Source organism: Battus philenor, unplaced genomic scaffold (assembly GCF_028537555.1).
Source record: "Battus philenor isolate CCGP_79_NKW_IND1 unplaced genomic scaffold, ilBatPhil1.0.hap1 SCAF_7, whole genome shotgun sequence".
NCBI lineage: Eukaryota > Metazoa > Arthropoda > Insecta > Lepidoptera > Papilionidae > Battus > Battus philenor.
Genome location: NW_027181737.1, coordinates 5,094,102 through 5,114,522, shown reverse-complemented (window position 1 = coordinate 5,114,522; position 20,421 = coordinate 5,094,102). Strand labels below are relative to the sequence as shown.

The 20,421-nt window shown below is 31.1% G+C and overlaps 2 protein-coding genes across 2 annotated transcripts; both read right to left on the bottom strand.

The window, feature by feature from the left end:
- Nucleotides 1-8,721: 8,721 nt before the first annotated feature.
- Nucleotides 8,722-10,677, bottom strand: AspRS-m (aspartyl-tRNA synthetase, mitochondrial). Its single transcript, XM_068774423.1, has one exon. It carries the CDS (start codon nt 10,584-10,586, stop codon nt 8,727-8,729), a length of 1,860 nt encoding a protein of 619 aa, XP_068630524.1. The 5' UTR covers nt 10,587-10,677; the 3' UTR covers nt 8,722-8,726.
- A 910-nt stretch (nt 10,678-11,587) lies between these two features.
- On the bottom strand, nt 11,588-19,243 carry LOC137931149 (inducible metalloproteinase inhibitor protein-like). Its single transcript, XM_068774550.1, has 3 exons — nt 19,021-19,243; nt 14,754-14,933; nt 11,588-11,859 (listed from the first exon to the last, which is right to left on the bottom strand). Exons 1-3 carry the CDS (start codon nt 19,088-19,090, stop codon nt 11,645-11,647), a joined length of 465 nt encoding a protein of 154 aa, XP_068630651.1. The 5' UTR covers nt 19,091-19,243; the 3' UTR covers nt 11,588-11,644.
- Nucleotides 19,244-20,421: the final 1,178 nt, after the last annotated feature.

Sequence of the window (20,421 nt, the reverse complement as noted above, 5' to 3'; positions counted from 1 at the left end):
TCCGAATTTCTATAAAACCCTTTGTTACAAGCACACACATTGGTGCACGGTGTGGTTGAATTGAACATCGGACAATGTATAATCTTGTTACGGTTATCGCAGGTTGCCACCGGGGGGCATTTCCTAACACATTGAATACTTTCATTTGGCCCAGAACAGTTAACACTTTCTGATAAAATAAAAATGATATAAATTATAAATTAAAATAATGCTTCCAAATAATTAATTACTTATTAGTATTGGTTTTCACAAACATGGTCACAAAAGATCGGGTACTTTTTTTTAAAATAACATCTTAATTTTTTTTTAATTTTTGAAAAATGCTGTTTGCTATTTAATATTTATAGCCTAACCGGGTACACAGGCGCCTAGCACAGATCTAGAAAGAGGTCTACTGTTTACTCGAACTTGAGAGCACATTTGAAAACCTCTGCTAGGGCGAAAAACTTTAGAAGTTTTTCCGGATTGGGAACACGCTCGGACGGAAGCTCTTTGGCCTCTTAGGCGTGAGCACAGAGAAACTAGGAGCGATTTTTGATTGCTTTGAAACACGATAGAAAGAAACGCTGATAAAAAGGTCTGATAAAAATCTCCATTTTATGAGTGCTTCTTACATCGATATCACGTTAAAATGAGTTTGACGACGGGTCAAATCACTAAAATATTGAAGTATTTTCATATAAATATAAGACGTTAATAATTATTACCATCTGGGCGTAACAGTGCGGTATTATATATTTTTATTAAACAATATTGTGCACGATATTGAATATACTAATAGTACCATTAGGCAAGAAGCACACCAGGCTTTTTATTCTTTTTATGCATAATCTGACCTTCTCGACTATTACTACTATTTGATTTCAAACTTAAACATTGTGAAGTTAATATCCGTGTACAGGACACGGATTTCAATAAAAAAAAAAAAGCAATCGTTAGACGTTTCATGATCATGTCTACTTTGAGATATCAGCTGATAGAGGCTCTCTGCAAGGAAAAGAACCTTCCACATAAAGATCGCAAAGATCGCCACGATGACCGGTCATGCGCTGCCCGCAATCAGCGCTTTCCCACGACCTTGACTTTGTCGTCCGTCCACTTAGTGGAAGTTCTACTGGCACGTGGTCATCACTCTTGAACCTTGAACATCTGCTACACGAGCGATATGCTACCCGGTGCCATTTTAAACAAACAGTTTTTCTAGCTATATCAGTGACTTTGATTCTTCTGCGGATATTAAAATATATACTTGAATTGACATCCTAAGAAATTATTTTTTAAATAGGCATCCAAAAAAGTAGAGTCAAAATGGTTTCTATTTGAGTCAGCACCTAAATAGTTCATTAAAATTAATTTTATCTCACATATTACTTATAGTATCTATATAAAGTTTTCTTAACATAAACCGTTAGATATTTTTTTATTATTGTCACTATATGAAAGAACCATGTATACTCCTCTGTTCTTTATTATAGAAATATATTAGTAACTGCTCCCGTGCACGCATCGTAGAAGAAATATTAAATAAAAAAATATTACGGTCGTGCAAACATTATCAACTTAAATCGTAAAACTAACTCACTACTCTGAATTACTTGCAATAAAAACGTTACAATCAATGTAGACGTTCGTCTAAACGTTATTTCCTCGAATTAACACCGCGTTGGTCTTAGCATTGGACCCTTTGGTAAAATATTATCATCGCCGTCCTTGACAGTAAAAGAAAACATCATGAGGAAATCGAAAGAAAGACGATAAGATATGCGACATACAATCCAACGGAGATTCCATTAGGCATATAACACTGCGACCCGCACACGCGCTTTCCCGAGAGAAGACAATAGTATATATATGTTTAATAATAACACTGATATCGACCACGCTATCTAATTTTATTACGCAGTGACATAGTATGTTAACAACATTACGTTAATTAATCGGCACGTCTTATGCCTCAAGGGAAATGTTATGTTCCTTTTTTATTATTTATAACTATAACTTACTCTCATGTCCATTAGTACTAGGTGACTTTTTCGATGTAACATTTTCTATAGTAGCGTTTTTGGATGTTGAATTCGAATATGCGAAACTGTTTGAAGAACTACTTTCAGCGGTAGTTTTGCTCTGGGCGATGGCAACAGACTCATTATCTAAAAATAAAATTAGTTAATGTTTGCTACAGTACAATGGTATCTTACTATGCTTTTAAGGAACATGGGTCATGCAACATCACCCGACTGCTGCTGAGACCGAAAGTTTCTCGAGAGATCACGATCAGATAGACGCGAGTAGATCTCTCTCTAGGTAGAACGACGGCATAATTAAGATCGCTGGACGTCGCTAAATAAGGGCAGCGATAGACCAGACAACCCGGCAACCCTTGGCTTATGCCTTGTAGGGGGCGTCTATTTGCAGACATAATAATGATGACGGTCTTTTGTAAACATCATAATCAGCGTCATTATTTCAGCCTTTGGAACTCCACTGTTTAACCATAAACTATCTTGGCTTGGATGGAAGTATTTTGCATCCAATCCTATGTTTTTTTAAATGATAAAATTGTTATTGTACCCAATATCGATTAGTCCATTATAGCATTACCATTATTATAGTCCAAAATTCTTACTGTTATTATCTATACGTAATAGTAAGTATAAAAAAAGTTAATCGTGAATGCGTAGTAATTTTATTACAAGAGTCTTCAGTATAATATAAATGTTTATTTTCCTCGACAATGTCATCGATATATTCCACATATGTAGCTAAAGGAGAATCATAAAAAATATAACTAATTTTCTTGCTTAAACTTATTTTAACACATTATATGTACTTTGCACTAGTCGACTGTAAACATGTAATTTTTTTATGAATTTTATTAATTAAAAAAAGTAGAATGTAAAATTAATTTCTTAAATTTAACCGAAGTATACTCGAATCACAAATACTCGAGAAATATTTTCTTTCTTAAATTAATAATATAAAACAAATTTCAAACATGAATTTTTAATATGTTTACACACCTGCAATTAAATATGTAATAATAAATTACAAAAAAAAAATAACCTTAAACATTCTTAAACATGACGTTTATAATTTATTACTATGTATTCAGTTGTCTCTGATACATAAGTGCCTGAATAATTTGTTAAGTAAATAATGTGATATATTTGATACGTTAAACTGTTTAATATTTATCCCAAAATTAGGCACTTTTTTAATATACACAGTATTCTACATTTTTATACACGATACATATAGAAGTAATAAAATTATTGTAACGCATTTTCTTAAATCGTATACAGGGTGATTAAAAATAGGTGTTAAAGCTTCAAAGATATATATTTATATATATGTATATATATATATATAAATAAAGCATCTGTCACAAAAAAGTTACACCTATTTCAAATGTCACATGAAATATGTTATTTTAATTTACTTTGTCTATTGAATTGCGACAAGACAATAATTTTTAGAAATACAAAGTCTACGGGGACAGACTAAAGATTAATAAATTTTAATATGTAGTCAAAACTTTTTCGTGCTATATTGTCTTTACTACATTTATTATTTCTGAAACCATTGATTTTTGGATAGGGTGTACAATAAAATAATTGACAGCAAATTAGCTGTACACTCACCCCTTTTACATCTACTTCTAATCGCTCTGAAGGCAAAAACTAATGAGAAGTTCAGAAGTATTTTGAATGAACTTTGTATAGCGCTATGAACTTAATAGCATATCTATAATAATAACCAATCAGCTATATATATATATAAAGCATCAATTAAAAATTCATAAACATTATAATGTTAGAAAGCAATCTTTCTGTATCTTTTACTTGTTATATATCTATATTTATTATCATTGATATCTATTTGTGTAGGAATGCTTTGTTTAGGATACCATATGTGCAAATGATGTACAAAGTTCAAGTACGGCTTGTTGTTCAGGGCGCGTTTTCTTGACTGTGCTATGGAAAACTTGGAAGCTTGTACATGGAATGTCAAAATGATGGTTCAAGATAGCCAGATTTGGCTCGATTGGTTGTTTTTGTTCACCATGAATCCCTATTAGAAAAAGATTATTTCTGCTAAGACCCGACTCGATTAAGGGGCAATACATATATATATATATATATATATATATATATATTAATTTATTATAGAGTGACAGTCCAAATCTTCAGACAAGATTCTCTCGAGAGGACGGTTGCGTTCAGTTACTCCGCGTCCAATGATATAAAATATAAAATGTGATGATCTGTACCGAAACTCCCGAAAACACATTTCATTAGTTTTTATAAGGAGATTTTTGGTGAAAGTTTTTAACGCTCTTCCAACAAGACGAACATAGCTCCCAGATGATCGTTTGATTACTTAATTGTTTAAAATTAAAGCTCCATATTGAAACACTACAACTGTCTGGACTTTTTAAATAGCGCTATATCGCAAATATTTCGTGTGTTTAACAATTATTAGTAGTAACAAATGACAACGTAAGCCGCAAAATTGTACAACGCATTAGTCTGAATAATTATTTAGAATTAAAGCAAATTCACTGTGAAGCGCTAGTCGTTCCTTTTGAAAAATATAAACGCTATTTTGGTGTACCCTCAGGGCGAAGAAAGAACAATCGTCTAGTAGACTGACGAAAAACTTATCTACTTCTATAGTTTACCACTCCTTAAGCTCTGTTCACACGTAAGGTTCCCTAAAGAAAGGTTGGCACTCGCGAGATAACTATAGGGTCACAACATATTTAGCTTTGAGTGTGGCAGCTATATTATCTTAAGTAAAGAACCTATCGCTATCTTAGAACTCATGCGGCATAAAAAATATTACATATTTTATAAATTAATTGGTATCTAAATAGAAATCTAGTTGTTGTAGACGTGTGCCCAACGTTATTTTTAATTTTACATATTAAAACATTTACTTTTTAAAACAATATAAATTAATAAATTTCATATCATTTATTTGTAAAACCGTTATTTATTTTTAAATATTTGTAGAACATTAAGAAATTATTCAAGATGGCGACCAATGATCAGGTGTATTTAGGGCAGTCCGGAGGGCTAGGAGAAAACTTTCATGGACCCTTGAACTCGATTCCGAGGAAACTGTAAAAGCCCTCCGCTCTCGCAGCGAAAATATCAACAAAAACAATAGCATGGGATTGCTCTTCTAGCGCCCTTCGGAGCATGTTAGAAATGTAGTTATTCGATGTTAATAAAATATTTTTTTTTTTTATATTTAAATTATTAATCAAAGTGTAATATTAACAGTAGTGCACAATTGTTTCTCGCTCGTTAACAGACAGAGCTAAAACAGTTAATTGGCTGAGAAGAGCATACATAATTTTTTAGATATTGTTTTTAAATATTCTTAATTTCATCCATGAGTATAACAGTAATATAGAACGCGATTATCTGTCTTTCCGTAACTATAAAAGCGATACATAGACAAGAATCAAGACAATTTCTACAAATTGTTCTCTACAGAATAGAGTTGTTTTTGAAAACATTAAATGCACACACACGCATAGACTTTGGAATTGTCTAAAAATAGTGCAATAGAAATTGTTACACGCTCAAAAAACTTATTTTTTTGCCGAGACGATTCTTAACTATTTGTAATGTTTGGTACGTCAAGGAGGCAGTTTTGTGGGTTCCACAATTAGTGTACTTAACATGCTGTTATTCAACCCGTCTTCAAGACCAAAACAATTTTAAATTCTTAATGATTTTTTATCAGTAAATAATATATATATATACAAAATAAACTTATACAATAAGATGTAAATTAATAGGAATTAACATAAATTTTATAATTCAAATAAAATTTAAAGTTATTTAATAACCTTTAATGACCTTTTAGCGGCTATAATCAAGATTCTTTTACTAAAACCTAGAGAAATAACATTTTAAAAAACCACAATACTCTTTTCTATAAAGATTGGTTGCAAAACTTATGATTTTTTTGGTATGTACCAATAGGTCTATTTTTTAATTAGTTTTTTTTTTAATTTTATGTTATAGATTTCTGTATTTAAAAAATACCACTTAATAATAGTACAACATGCATGTATTAATAACATGAATGTAATCTTCGACACGCATAAGTAGACGATTTTTTTTTCATATTCAACGAAGAACACTTCTTATTCTAGGAAAAACGTGGAAAAACCTAACCGTACAAAATGGATATAGCGCACAAGTTACGTTTTTTTAACTTGCAACTATAATTTACGGATTGATTATTATGTTATTATTAGAGATAGCTATAATATAAAAATGTAGATATAATAGACTTTAACAAAAATTTTACTGGTAGTATAAGAAGAAAAAACTCAAAAGAAATTAAAAAGTTTAAAAGATGAATAAAATGAACCAAAATTGGTACTACATCGTAATGAAATTGTTTTATTTTTCACTTTTATTGCTATTGAAAATAAATTTAATTTACACACCATAAATAATTTATATCACATAATCAATCTATAATAAAAAATGTATATTTACCTGCATCTACTCCATACAGTAGATAAATAAAAAAACATAATAAAAATAACTTAACCATGGCGAAAAGACAAAAAACGTCTGCCGGCAATTAAACGTGATCGTGCAGTTATATACCGATTTATTATTACACCTACACATACAATAAACTACGTAGATGTCGATGAAAAATTTGAATGTAAATAATTTATGAATAATTTATACGCAGTACTTTTTCACGTTCTTTTTTATCATTTGACCATAGCTGCTTCATGCTATGAGCTTCATCGGCAAGGTGGTGAAGCACTAAAAAGTCTGTAGACCTCTTAGTCATCAATGGACGGCAGACGCTCCATGGTTTGACTGGGCACAAGGGCTCGAAAATGCGTGTAGGTTAGAGCTGATAATCGATGCGTTTCATCATCACCATCATATCAACCGTAGGTCGTCCGCTGTTGGACATGGGCCTCCATCCCTTATTTCTAATAGGACCGGTTAGAATTGGCTTGCATCCAGAATCATCTGAAAACCATAACACAAGATAGTTGCATGTCCACCTTGTGGGTGGAAGTCTTGGACTGCACTTGGTGATCCGTTAGCTCCATTTGAGGTCTCAGCAGTCTCCTGTTCTGAGCCCTATGTAGCCTACCCACTGCCACTTTAATTTTTGCTAAGCCCCTGAATATAATTTACTTTATGGACTCTTAATTCCTGGTTCGATCTTGTGAAAGTCTCAAACATAGCCCTCTTCTTGGCTCGTTGAACAACCGTGAACTTACCATTGAGGGCCGAAGTGGGGAAACCACGCTTCTGCACCTTAATCAAAGGGTTTAGGATTTACTATTTGATAGTTTTTTAGGTTAAAATATTGTCGTCGCCTTTTTTTACTGTCACGATCTGTCAACGACTATCATATTCTATCTTAACAAACTTTACAACATGTATAAAAGATGTAGATTTTAAACGTTGATCTGAGTTTCACCGCACAACTCTGCAAAAAAGCAACGCTTTGCCACAACTTACTCGTAAATAAATTACTGGCTAATGAATATTACCTTTTCATTGATGCAAGAGCCTTTATAGAAAAACTGTCATACATACTCATCCAGTTCGTACCAAGAATATATTAAGAGAAAAAAAAGATTCACAAGTTAATATAAATCTGTATTTACATATTTATTTAAATAAAGTATAACATATATTTCAATAAAAAATTAAATAGCGAACACGTTATTCCTTCTTAATTAATCTATATTTAATTTAAAACTTTCAATAATTATAATCTCCAAGTTAGCTAATATCAAAATTAATCTCATACACTCGTGTCATATTCTACCAATGATTAAATCAGAATTTTTCTTAATTTTATCCTTTAGGTCTAAGATAAAAAAACAAACTTATTGAAGGTTGTGATATTACGTTTATGGAATAAAAATATTGGCAATTTCAGTTGTTAATAATTAAAAATGCGTTTTTATACAAGTTAAACTATACAGATTAAAAAGAAATGTTGAATTACCTTAATACTTAAAATCAATGCAATAATATTTGATGCATTGCTGTAAAATTTTACTGTATTGATTTTAAATTAGTAATTTTACAGTAATATTTTACTAGCAGTCAATAATGTGTAAACTTAATTAAGTTTACACATTATTGACTACTAGCAAAATATTACTGTAAAATTACTATGTGTGGAATTCCACTATAATGACATAACAAAACATGATAATCTACTTTTTATGAAAAAAAAGTTAGCAATAACATGACAGACTACCATAAAATGATGTCGCCCATTGCTTATTCTTGTAATAAATAGCCTCTGGAGTTAAAAGTTTGACTCAAATCATAACATTTCCATGTTTAAATATAAACAAATCATGATAGATTTCTGGTATGCAGTGATGTTTCAATATTGATAACATGATATTTCAGTCATACCTGATTTAACATAAGAATTGACAGACATTTTGCAGTAAAAAACAAAAAAAAATAATAAGCTTTTACAGTTATCTATTAGAACCCATATTTTTATTGCAAAAACGCAAAAAAGTAGTTGCCAATTTTGGACATCTTGAGAAAACTTAGACAACATGGAATCATAATGTTTTGTTTTGTCCCTCTACAAATTACATAAAAACCTAATCAAAATTAATAAGGAAAGACACTATTCAACTTTAATAATACTTTTTTTATTAACAGATTATAAATACAGGACAGTAAATATTACTTCATAACACTTATATGGTAATATTTTTTGTCATCATCATTTATAACATTTGGTGCTCCAGATAATGGGTCTTTGCCTTCATGTGATTTGGGAAATGCTATAACATCTCTTATTGAGTCCGCTCCACATGCTATAGTCATTAACCTATCAATTCCCAATGCTATGCCTGCATGTGGTGGACATCCACTTCTTAAAGCATTTATAAAGTGTGACAATTTACTTGCATCTATTTTAAGCATTTGCAATATCTTTTCCTGTAGATCCACATTATGTACTCTGACAGATCCTCCGCCAATTTCATTACCATTCATGATAATATCATAAGCAAGAGATCTTACTTTCAATGGCTCCGTGTCTAACATGTGTAAATCATTGGGATGCGGGGCTGTAAATGGATGGTGACAAGTTTCCAAACCGTTGTCACCATTAACAAATAAAGGAAAATCTACAACCCAAAATGGTTCTGTAGATTCTTTCATTTTTATCAAACCTTTTGTTTGCAAAACTTCTGCTAATAATATTCTTATTTCACCTAAGCAAGTACAAACTTTATCTTTTTCACCAATGGCTACAATTAATGAGTAATCCCCAAGCAAGTTGGCATGAATATTGTTTTCCATTTCATTTGATAGTTCTTTGGAAATGTTTTCATTCAAAATAATTTTTACATTATATTTATGTTTTAATGCATTTATTTTTTCTTTGTACTTTGCAGACAATTTTCCCACTTCAATGGGATAAGGTAATGCAAATGCATTAATTGTTGTATTGCTGTCTTTGTTGAATAAAGAAGAAATATTTTTTAATTTTAAATCATAAGCAATGATTGGCTTATCTGTGCCATAATTTTCTAATGCATATTGGTAAGTCATCCTTTTAAATGGAGGCTCCGGTATTTGCATTGTAAATGTTTCATAGAGCAATTTCTCAATTAAACTAAGAACATAATCTAAATTTGTAAAGGACATTTCTATGTCCAATTGTGTAAATTCTGGCTGTCTATCTGGCCTTGTTGTTTCATCTCTATAACACCGAGCAACTTGAAAGTATCTATCAATACCACCAGCCATGAGCATCTGTTTAAACTGCTGTGGACTTTGGACCAAGGAGTAAAACAGTCCTGAATAATGTGTTGGAACAATAAACTCTCTAGCACCTCCAGGTGTTCGACAGAATAAGGTAGGTGTTTCAACTTCCACATAGCCATGTTTCTCAACAAGGAATTTTCTCATTTTGTGAAGTATGGAAGACCTTAGTCGTAAGTTATTTTGCATTTCAGGAAACCTTAAATCAATGTAACGATGCTGCAATCTTAATTGCTCCTTAGGCTTTTGATGATCTCTCAAATTAAATGGTAATTTATTAGCTATGTTAAGTATTTCTAAATTGTCTATAGCTATTTCTATTTCACCTGTATCCATTTTAGAGTTTATCATATTTGAGGGTCTTAGTGTAACTACACCATCTATTAACACAACAGACTCTATAGGGATATTATTAAAATTTATGCCACCATTATTTACTATACATTGTATAACTCCATAAGAGTCCCTAAGTAGGAGAAATTTAGACAAGCGGAGGTACTGCACCCACCCACATAGCCTTACTCTTTGTCCATTATCTACTGGTCGCAGCTCCCCACATGTATGTGTCCTATATGTAAAAGTGTTATAATTTTTCCCACTTTCAAATTCATTTTCAACCTTTTTTTCCTCTACTAGATATGTATGTTTACTTTTATAGGTTAAAATTTTTCCATAACTTATTTTATTTTTAAATCCATTGTAAACTTGCGTTGACGGTTCAATAAAATTGGAAAAATTGCTAGATATATTAACTAGTCTTCGTCTCAACATGTTATATACTAATTTAATGTATTTAATTCCAAATAAATAAAAAATAATAAATATCAAATAAACACGATAAGCTATATTGTGCCTCACATATCCCAAGAATAAACTATTTCGTTACGTTTTGTATTCAGACGAAACAATAATTATATCTGATTCTTAATAGATATTTTTCTCTTCATGTAAATAAGGTAAAGTGTAATTGACACTGACACGACTTTTTGTAAAGGTGGCAATAGTAATATACTTTTGGCCACTAGAAGAACACATTAAAAATAAATATAGTATTTAGACGAGTGGGTGAAATTAACCGTATTAGATTTATATTTTGGGTTATCATTTATGTTTTTGAATTTGTTAAACTTTCCTGTGTGTTGCATATAAAAGTTTTGTTTGTAAGCTCGATTGATTGCGTAAGAAATAAGTCTGAAATATATTGTCTGTGATAATATAAGAATAGTAATAAAATTTGTAATATATATGTAAATATTTTGGTCCGATGTTTGTGTTTTGTTTGTGTTAATTAGGAACATATTTCATGAAATACCTGTGCGTACTGCTTAATCATTTATGTGACTATATTACATAAATAGTGATTAGCTCCTCAAAATCAGATTGTTATAGCTATCTGGTCAACATTAACTCGAAAAAAATTTTAAGTCTACTTTGTATTTAATAATATGAAATACACAAAGGCTACTGAAAAAATGTTCCCTTATATGGCCCTTGAACTTATCCATATATCTAAAATCTATTTATAATTTTTAGATTAAATTAAATTTTCAGTTTTTCACTCTTTAATTTTTGTAGTTAAAACACTCTTTTATTCCACTCATATGTACATATTTACGTATAAATTGCATATTTGTTTTAATGTGTCTAATGAAAAAAAAAAGAAAGAGGGAGAAGTAGTCTTACAAAATTTATTAATTGATTCAGTATGATTGTGAAATAACATAATGTTTGATAAATAAAATTTTCAATCAGAAAAAATATATATATATTGTTTTTTTTTTAGTACAAAATATAACCTTTACAATTCAAATGAAGAAAATACAGCAGATTTAATTAAAATCGGGAGAATTTGCTAACTCCGGACAATTGCGGAGAGGTATACACGGAGAATTGATATTTTTTCTTAAAAAGCCCTCCTTGCATGCGCATCTTGTTTGACCCACCTCTCGTGAATCACATTTAAATTTTGCTACAAGTGAGAAACAAGTCTCGGGTGGGCAGCTTCTTACATGATGTCGCAGTTCTTCGTTGTCTCCGCATGTGTCTGCAAATAAAAAATTACTATTGTATAATATCTATTATAAACTAATATTTTTCTGAAAGTTTTATGATTAGCACAGACAAAATGATAAACTTTAGCTAATGTTATTAGTTAACAATGCCATTATTTGGGCCGTGGTGCTGCAAACAAGAAGCAGCAAATGTTTGTACGTTAATTTGGGTCGTATATTCTGTTGTTTATAAGAAATACAAATATTGTAAGTTATCCTGTAGAATTTTAGTGTGTAAGCACATGATAAGGTTCCCATTATCTGTCAATCATAATGCGGTAAAATATGAACACGCTGTTATTTGAATGGCATTTCTACTCGAATGTATATGTTTATGTAATCACGTGACGTAATGCACGTCATTAAGGTTTGAACAAAAATATACTTTAATAAAATTTAAGTCATTTTCGACTGGTACATATTGTAAGTCTAAATTGTAAATGATGACATTAAAGGGGGTTACACCCCAATAAAAACAAATTCGCTTTTTTGTAATTTGATGTTATTGCCTTTTTAAATTCGTGGAAATTATTGATGGTTTTGTGCTTTACGCTCTATTTTGTGAAAACTAAGTTCAGGAGAATTAATAAAAATCTAGATAAAAAAAGTGACTGGAAGATATTGAAACACCTAAAACTTTTTTATTTCATACAAGTATATTTTCAACCAGTTGCAATTTTGAAATAATTTTCTGTTTATAAATATTCTGATATATACTGATAAATTCTTTGTGCCATAATGTTACTTAAATATACTTTTGTTAATTTCAGTTTTGATTTGAATACAAGAAATATGTTTTTAAGCAAATTGTCTACATGTCATCGAGTCAACATAACGATAATTTTCACGTTAATGAAAAATTTAGAATAACTGTAAATTAATGGTTAATTACCAAATGCTTTCGTTTTTCCACAAGCTAATGTCTTTATTAGGATAATTCAGTGATTGAAAATAGATGTTAAAACTTTAAAAGCTTAAATGTAAAGGACAAATTCTACCAATTAATAATGTATAGTAAAACCATCCAAAATTAAAGGATTCACATATAATAAATAACTTAATAATAACAGCAAAAAATGCGTTTTTAAAATTCGGATGACTACAGATTAAAATTAATTACAATCTGTTAAATGCTTTCAATCTGACCCTGCAGACTTTGTACTGCTAGAAGTTATTTGGCTCGCCGTATACCGATAAAAATAATGTATTGTAACACATTTTAACAATCATCTCTTTATACAAGGTGATTAGAATTAGGTAGTAAAACTTAGTTTGCTAACAAATTAGCTATATATTCACCTTTAGAATTTGATAGAAAATGAAACAGTTATATATACTAAATAGTACAATTATCGTATTTAATTGTATTTTTTTCTCAAGGGAAGAAATGAACTCTGCCAGAGTGCTCTACAAAATTTAAGAAATGAGAAGATACTTAATGATGACATGAAAGAATAATAATATATATCCGTAAATGCCCGGCTTTTGATTGGCATCTCGGGAAATAAGTTATTTACTATACGTTGTATACAAAATGTATATATTTATTGGTAAGGTGTAGTTAAAACTTAATTTGTTTATAAAAAAGATGAATAATTTCGACGAAAGATATTTCCGATGTGCAAAATCAAATGCTAGGTATTATTAGTACATAAAATTATGCTTCAATGTTAATCACGGAAGATTAAGTTGTCCTTTCATGAAATTAATTAATGTAGATGGGTTCAAATCGACAAAGTATTTTAGTCATATTATTTCAGTGTATGTGCAAACCAAATTGTCTCACTGTTTTAATTTTATATCGAATGAGGGTAAATAAATATAAGAATTACTATGTCTTCCAAGTTAAGAATTGTTGTCAAAAATTAAATAACACGTAGTTGGGAAATTTTGTTTTATTTGCACTATTATAAATTATCTTCATTAAATAAAGGATTCCGCCTTAGTGATAGTTAAGCGATGTTTCTCATAATCAAAAGTATCTTAAGGAAATGTCACTTCAAATTCAAAACACCAAAAATCCTTATTGTGATGAAAGATCTTTTGTTCCGGAACTCTGTAAATAAAATTATATAATATTACGGAGAAATACTAAATCTTAATTGAAATCATCTTTAATTTATTAATACTGTTCAAAATAAGTTTACAGCGAAAGTATCCTAAAATGCGTATATCATATTTAATTTAAAAGCAAAAAATAAAACTTAATCAGTATATACATTTTTGCTAATAATATCTGTACTGTCAGTAAATATTCCAGGATCTTATCTACTTTAAAAATATTTTCATCAGAGTTATTGCTCTGACAAATATACATTTGTATATTTAAACATTCTTAGATATACACTTTATATTATTGTTAAAAAAAGATTTTTTATTCATATCCTGTCGCATTTTATATTTATCAACAAATTTAAGGTTTTGAAATGGAGTGTGGTCTCGCAAGCGCACCGTACAATGTGGACAAACGACCTTGTTAAGGTTTTTTTTGTTTTTCTTTTTTATTTCACCGGACGCAGACCGCTTCCAAGCCGTTCAAAAATAAATCTATGAATGCTTATGTCAGGCAACGGACGTCCTACTTCTGTAATCATGGTGATGATGAAGATGGACAAATATTTGGAAGTATTGTATTAAAAACTAAATATTTCGTCACAAACGCTCTGATAATTGATTTGGCACGTCGTAAATACTAATCATAAATTACAAAGTCAACTGATTTTGACCTTACACATACCTTCTAATATGTTTATATAGAAAATACATAAAGAGAAGTGAAGATTTAATATACCCGACGTGCCAAATCCCGTGTAATGCCAATCATGAAAAATCAGCTAAAATATAATTCTTGTTTACAAATTTAATAGAAAACGATTGTTGAAGATACGTACACACTGATTTATTGGGACGCAGCGATTCGACAAGTCCCTTGCATAACCCTCGTCGCAATAGCATCTGTCCACACATTTTATGTTTATGATACGACAGGGGATATTTAGTCTGTGACACTCTCTGTCGCAAGCACTACCACATGAGTAGTGTTCACGCTGTGACGCATCACATTTGACTGGAAAAATATTAATATTTTAGCAATCATTTTTTGTATTAGTTTAACGCATAAGATATTTAACGCATAAAAGGAATATGTTATTGCAAATGCTTCTGAATCGGCCCCGAGGACGTCGGTGTTAATGTCTAGGCTGTATTTATTCTATTTTTTTTAAATATTCGAACGTGTAATATCCATAGAACTTACTGTTTCTTAAAAAACAAATATAGGTACCGAAAGCCCAGTGCCGGTTAGAGAGTTTTCAACGTCGCGAACAAAACTAAATTGGGCGCCATTAATACTAGAATTAACACATATTATTACAAAAAAAAAATGGTAAAAAAGCCGTATATACGTAGAGAACTGTGTAAAAATATTATTTATTTTTAAAAACTACAATAGTTACTTAAAAGTAATGCAATATTTGAAATAACCGAAAACGCATTTGGAAAGTTGAAATTCCTGTTACAAACATTTGACTTACAAGATTTTTGTGATGGTATTTGTCATAAATTAATTTAAAAATATTCAGTTTTATATCGGTGCCTGATTATTGCCTTTAACAACAATAAGAACTTGTCAATGAAATAATTAGTAATAAATTCATAGAGAATTTTTATACGGAGGAAGTAGGTGCAAGAGGCAAAACAGATATCTCTCTACAACACGCTGAAGGGTTTAGGTCTATTAATTCATTTTTGCAACGAATTTCTAAATTAGCGTTGTATGGATTATTAATAATAAATATAATACGTAACGAAAAGTTTGGCCAGTGAAGGTGATCTGCGAATGCGTTGCAACGAGGTGTTCTTACACCTGCTACGCGAGTCGTCAGCCCCGAGCTGTACCTGGTTCCTCTTTCTATTTCGGTGAATCTTTGGAATGCTGATAAGTTACTTCTCTAGGTTTTTATTTGATGCTCTAACTGCAGTACAAACCATCAAATTAAATGTAAATTATTCCTATTTAATTTTAGATTTTTGTTAAACAATATCACATTGATTTAATATGTTTATTATATTTTAAAAATAATATGTGATTAATGTTAATGAATAAATAAAAGAAGTAATTAATGTTAACGGTAAAATCTATTAAAAATAAATTTATTAGCGTTTGACTGATATTTTAAATTTTGTAATTAAAACAGTATGTTTTTGATTAAGAATTTGTTAGCTTTTATTCCCGTATACATAAAAAATAAAAACAAGTTTGTTATTTACTGTATGTATGTCTTATGTTATATTTTAAATAAACTTTTTTGAAATAACTTTCAACAATATTTCATTTAATACTCCCCTACCATATATATATATATATAAAGAATATCATCCTTCCTTAAATGAATGAATGTCAATATTCGATTAAATTTGAAATATTATTTCTCAAATGAAAAACGGCATTCACAATAAAATTATTACCGAGCGGGGGGAATCCCGTAACACGCGAGGCACGGGTAAAAACCATCTACGTAACCTATTCAACACGATTGGCGAGTGATGATAAATTGCAGATATTATAAATAAACACGAAGCGAATTCTATAAAAATAGATACATTAACAAATATAAACCCAATTCCTAATATTAAGACTTAAGGTATTATATAATAAATATAGAATTATGTTTTAATTTCATTTATAAACTGTGCGTATATGCAAGCTACATAGACAAAATGTGTAAAAAAATTTGTAGTGTATTTAGCTACCGTAGGGCGGTTTCCGTGATCGAATCTTAGCACTAAAATTATGGAACTAAATTTAGATATGTAGTAATTATTTCTATACCATATAGGATTTATTTATTCCACCAAATTAACAAAAACAGCATATGTAATAAAATGTCATCAACCTTCAGAGTAGACGGGAGAGATCCCGAAGGATTTCTTTTTAAGAACCCGGTTTATTCCATTTTCTTTCGCTGACACGGAGTACAGTTTTAGCAATGTTATAGAGTAATTTTAATTCGTTTCTATTTCAAATAGGCAAATATAATTTATTTCCAATAGGCACGAGAACAACAATACATATATACGTTTACATTATTTTCATTAAACAAAGTACAAATTAAAACACTTGCCTTTTGTAGGCACACACAAACCTGGCTAGCCCTTTTGCTAGGTTATAATTAATCTTACAGGTAAAAGCTAAGGTGTGAATGTTCATTGGCTCTCAATTGATGTATGGAACACCTCATCCAAAAATCTATGATTATATAAATATTAAATAACGTTATGATAACATATTGAGAAAAAGCGATTAAAAAATTCCGATTACTACATTTAAAATGTTTACTTATTATGTTCACCCTGAACTTTAATGCATGTCGCATTCCAATACAAAAAAAAAACTAATTAATGAATTATATTTAAGAGTAGTTACTTTACACAGAGCGATGTGATGTAGGTGTAAAAGCTATTTGTTGACAAATGATCTAAACTACTCAAAACAAAATAGGGCCCACCGCAACTTTGTCTCTAATCGTGTTTATAAATAACTAATATACTAATCATTGACAAAATGAAGCACTACCACTTCTAGCACACATGTTTATTAGTTCATAATGTTGTTTTAAAAGTTAACTTTTTTGTTGATTTCAGGTGGGTAGACAAAAAAGTATAGTGCTTAAATTTATCCATTTCTTAAATGGATAAAATGGCATTATTCCCGATTACAATGCCAGGTTCTCGTCGTCATATGGATGTGGAAACTTCGACAAAGGGCAGTTCTTTTGCTTCAAGAGGGAGAATCGCAAAGATCGGTTGCATCTCGCCTTGGTGTGTCACGGCGAGCTATTCGAAACGTATGGGAGCGGTTCCAGGAGACAGGTACTGTGGCTAGAAGACCTGGATCAGGAAGGATTCGAGCCACAACTGCTCAAGCAGACCGGTACATTCGATTGACTGCGCGCCGGGACCGCACGACAACCGCCCGGACCTTGCAATCCCGGCTAAGGCAAACTACTGGCACACGCGTTAGTGATCAAACCATTCGGAATCGACTCCACGAGGACGGGCAACATTCTAGGATGCGTGTTATTCGTTTAAAATTAACAAGGGCTCACCGGGCAACACGTTTGAGGTTTGCGCGTGAGCATTTGAACTGGACCATGGACAATTGGAGGACAGTACTCTTTTCAGACGAGTGTAAAATTAAGTTTTTTAGCGATGCTAGACGTGTACGTGTGTGGAAAAGAGAAGGAGAACGTTTTACTGAATCATGCATGCACGGTACTGATCGTTTTGGGGGCTCGAGTGTGATGATATGGGGCGGTATAAGCTTGTTAGACAAAACAGAGCTGGTGATCTTGAACGAAGGGACGGTCACTGCAGCCAGTTACGTCGAGCAAGTAATCCGACCTTATGTCATCCCATATTCACAAAGAGTAGGTGATAATTTTGTGTTTATGCAAGACAACGCTCGTGGGCACTTTCTGATGCCAATATCTCGGTTTTACCTTGGCCAGCAATGAGTCCCGATCTCAACCCGATTGAGCATTTAAGGGATCAATTGAAAAGAAGTCTTAAAGAGACCCATAGCCACGTTAACAGCCAACAGGACCTCATAAACTCTGTTGGGAACGAATACCCGACCAAAACATCACTCATCTGATTGAGAGTGTTCCAGATAGGCTCAGAGTGCATACGGAGCAAAGGAGGTCATACTCGATACTAAAGAAAAGCTCCCGGCAAGTTTATTAAAAACAAACAGTGACTATAAAAGTTTTTATTGACAGTCTACTTAGTGCTCATTTTCTCTAAAAATGTGTATTTGAGTGTATTGCGATAAAATTAAACAATTCAAACGTTATTTTGTGTTTACTTAATGTGTAAAACCCTAATTCAACATCGACTAATTGTAAAAATAAATAATCATATATGCACATAAATTAAGGGGCAAAATGATGGTGGGCCCTATTTTGTTTTGAGTAGTATATATTCACATTTTTAAAGACATAACCTATCACCTTGTAAATATTTATATGTACCTAAATAAAGACGAAAGGCTCAGAATTTTTAAACTAAATTAGGAGTATGAAAGTCACTGCTTTATACAAGATATGTATATACCTTGGATATAAAAGACAAAACAAATATCTTAATAAACTTACCTTTATCTAGTGAATTTGCAGTATGCTGCATAATCGAGACAATAGCGAAAAATAATATTGGTGACCACATGTTGTGAACTATATCGAGCAGTTTAAACTGTTTAAGAGATTCGCTTGGCTTGCATTTAAATATGCAAAGCGAACAAAATCATCCAGTTATAGCGAGAGGCGACGGTAGGAGGGGGAAGGGGGATTATGTTTACTAACAACGCTTTTGAACTTATGTTCTTGTACGTTTTATTTAGGAATATGAATAATACGAAATATAAACTTTTTTGAAAAATATATCATTTAGCCCGAATTTTAGTAACATTTATAATAAATAATCCGGAGCAACGTACTTATGTGAATTATTATATTCCACAATAAATTTAGTGACATTGGCATGGCAATCAGTGTAGTAGAATTATTTATAAGTTACTAATAAAATTTATGGTAAGTAAAGATTTTTAATAAGAGTTTCAAAGAGTGAATTTTGTTAAGAATTAAAGGATAATACAATTGAAGGGGAACAACCGTCTACTAGGAATTCCGATGACGTGCCGCGCGACTTACATGTAAGGTAACGGCACCAGTAATTGACCACTTAAGAGCTCTGCTAAAATGTTTTTTTATTGACCACATACATTTAAATTTTAGAATATCAGTGGGTACTTAAAGGAAATTCTTATACCCTTCAGATTAAGTTTTGCTAATAAGTCTTTCAATTTAACAAATCATAAGCACTTAAAAATTATTATTTAATTTCATACAAAACGGTCAACTACTAATGCCCTTACCTTATATATTATATATATTAATACCACGATTAATTAAATCAATGTTTAATAAAATTGTTTTAAGAGTAGTCGGCTTTATCGATATTACTAACAGCGGAGTCCAATGCTACGATGGCAAAGGACCGTTCTAATCCTCCGCTATCTGAATGTAGTCTAAACAGTCGTGTATGGGAGGTAATAATGTCGCGTGATCAAAATTTGTTATAAAAAAAATGAATTTTCTTTTTGATTAAATTCTAGTCATCCGACAGTGCCGCGGCTGCGTAGTTATTTACTTACCAGGACATTTATATTAGGGGGACCAGAAAGTAATGTCGTTTCCGTCAACATATTTTACAGAAAAATTAATGGAATTTTACCGCCCTGTCATTGAAAATTTGTATACTATGGCATATAGATGGCAAAAGATTGTCGATAATTAAGTCGAATGTATTGTTGATTAGAAATAAAAACTCGCTATAAAACATTCCCCATTGCTCTGTGTGGCCGTACGAAGCCAATGAACATGCTTTACTCAATAAATCATTTTGCAAAGTTTTTATAGCATAGTCAAGATGACAAATGTATATTGAACAAGAGATGTTATGATTTTATAGCGTGCTCATATTCGAGTATAAGCAAA

Coding starts and splice junctions, on each gene's coding strand:
- AspRS-m (XM_068774423.1), bottom strand. CDS start 10,586: ATGTTGAGACGAAGACTAGTTAATATATCTAGCAATTTTTCCAATTTT.
- LOC137931149 (XM_068774550.1), bottom strand. CDS start 19,090: ATGTGGTCACCAATATTATTTTTCGCTATTGTCTCGATTATGCAGCAT. Junction 14,934..19,020: donor TGCAAATTCACTAGATAAAG/GTAAGTTTATTA, acceptor ATATTTTTCCAG/TCAAATGTGATGCGTCACAG. Junction 11,860..14,753: donor CCCAATAAATCAGTGTGTAC/GTATCTTCAACA, acceptor TTTTATTTGCAG/ACACATGCGGAGACAACGAA.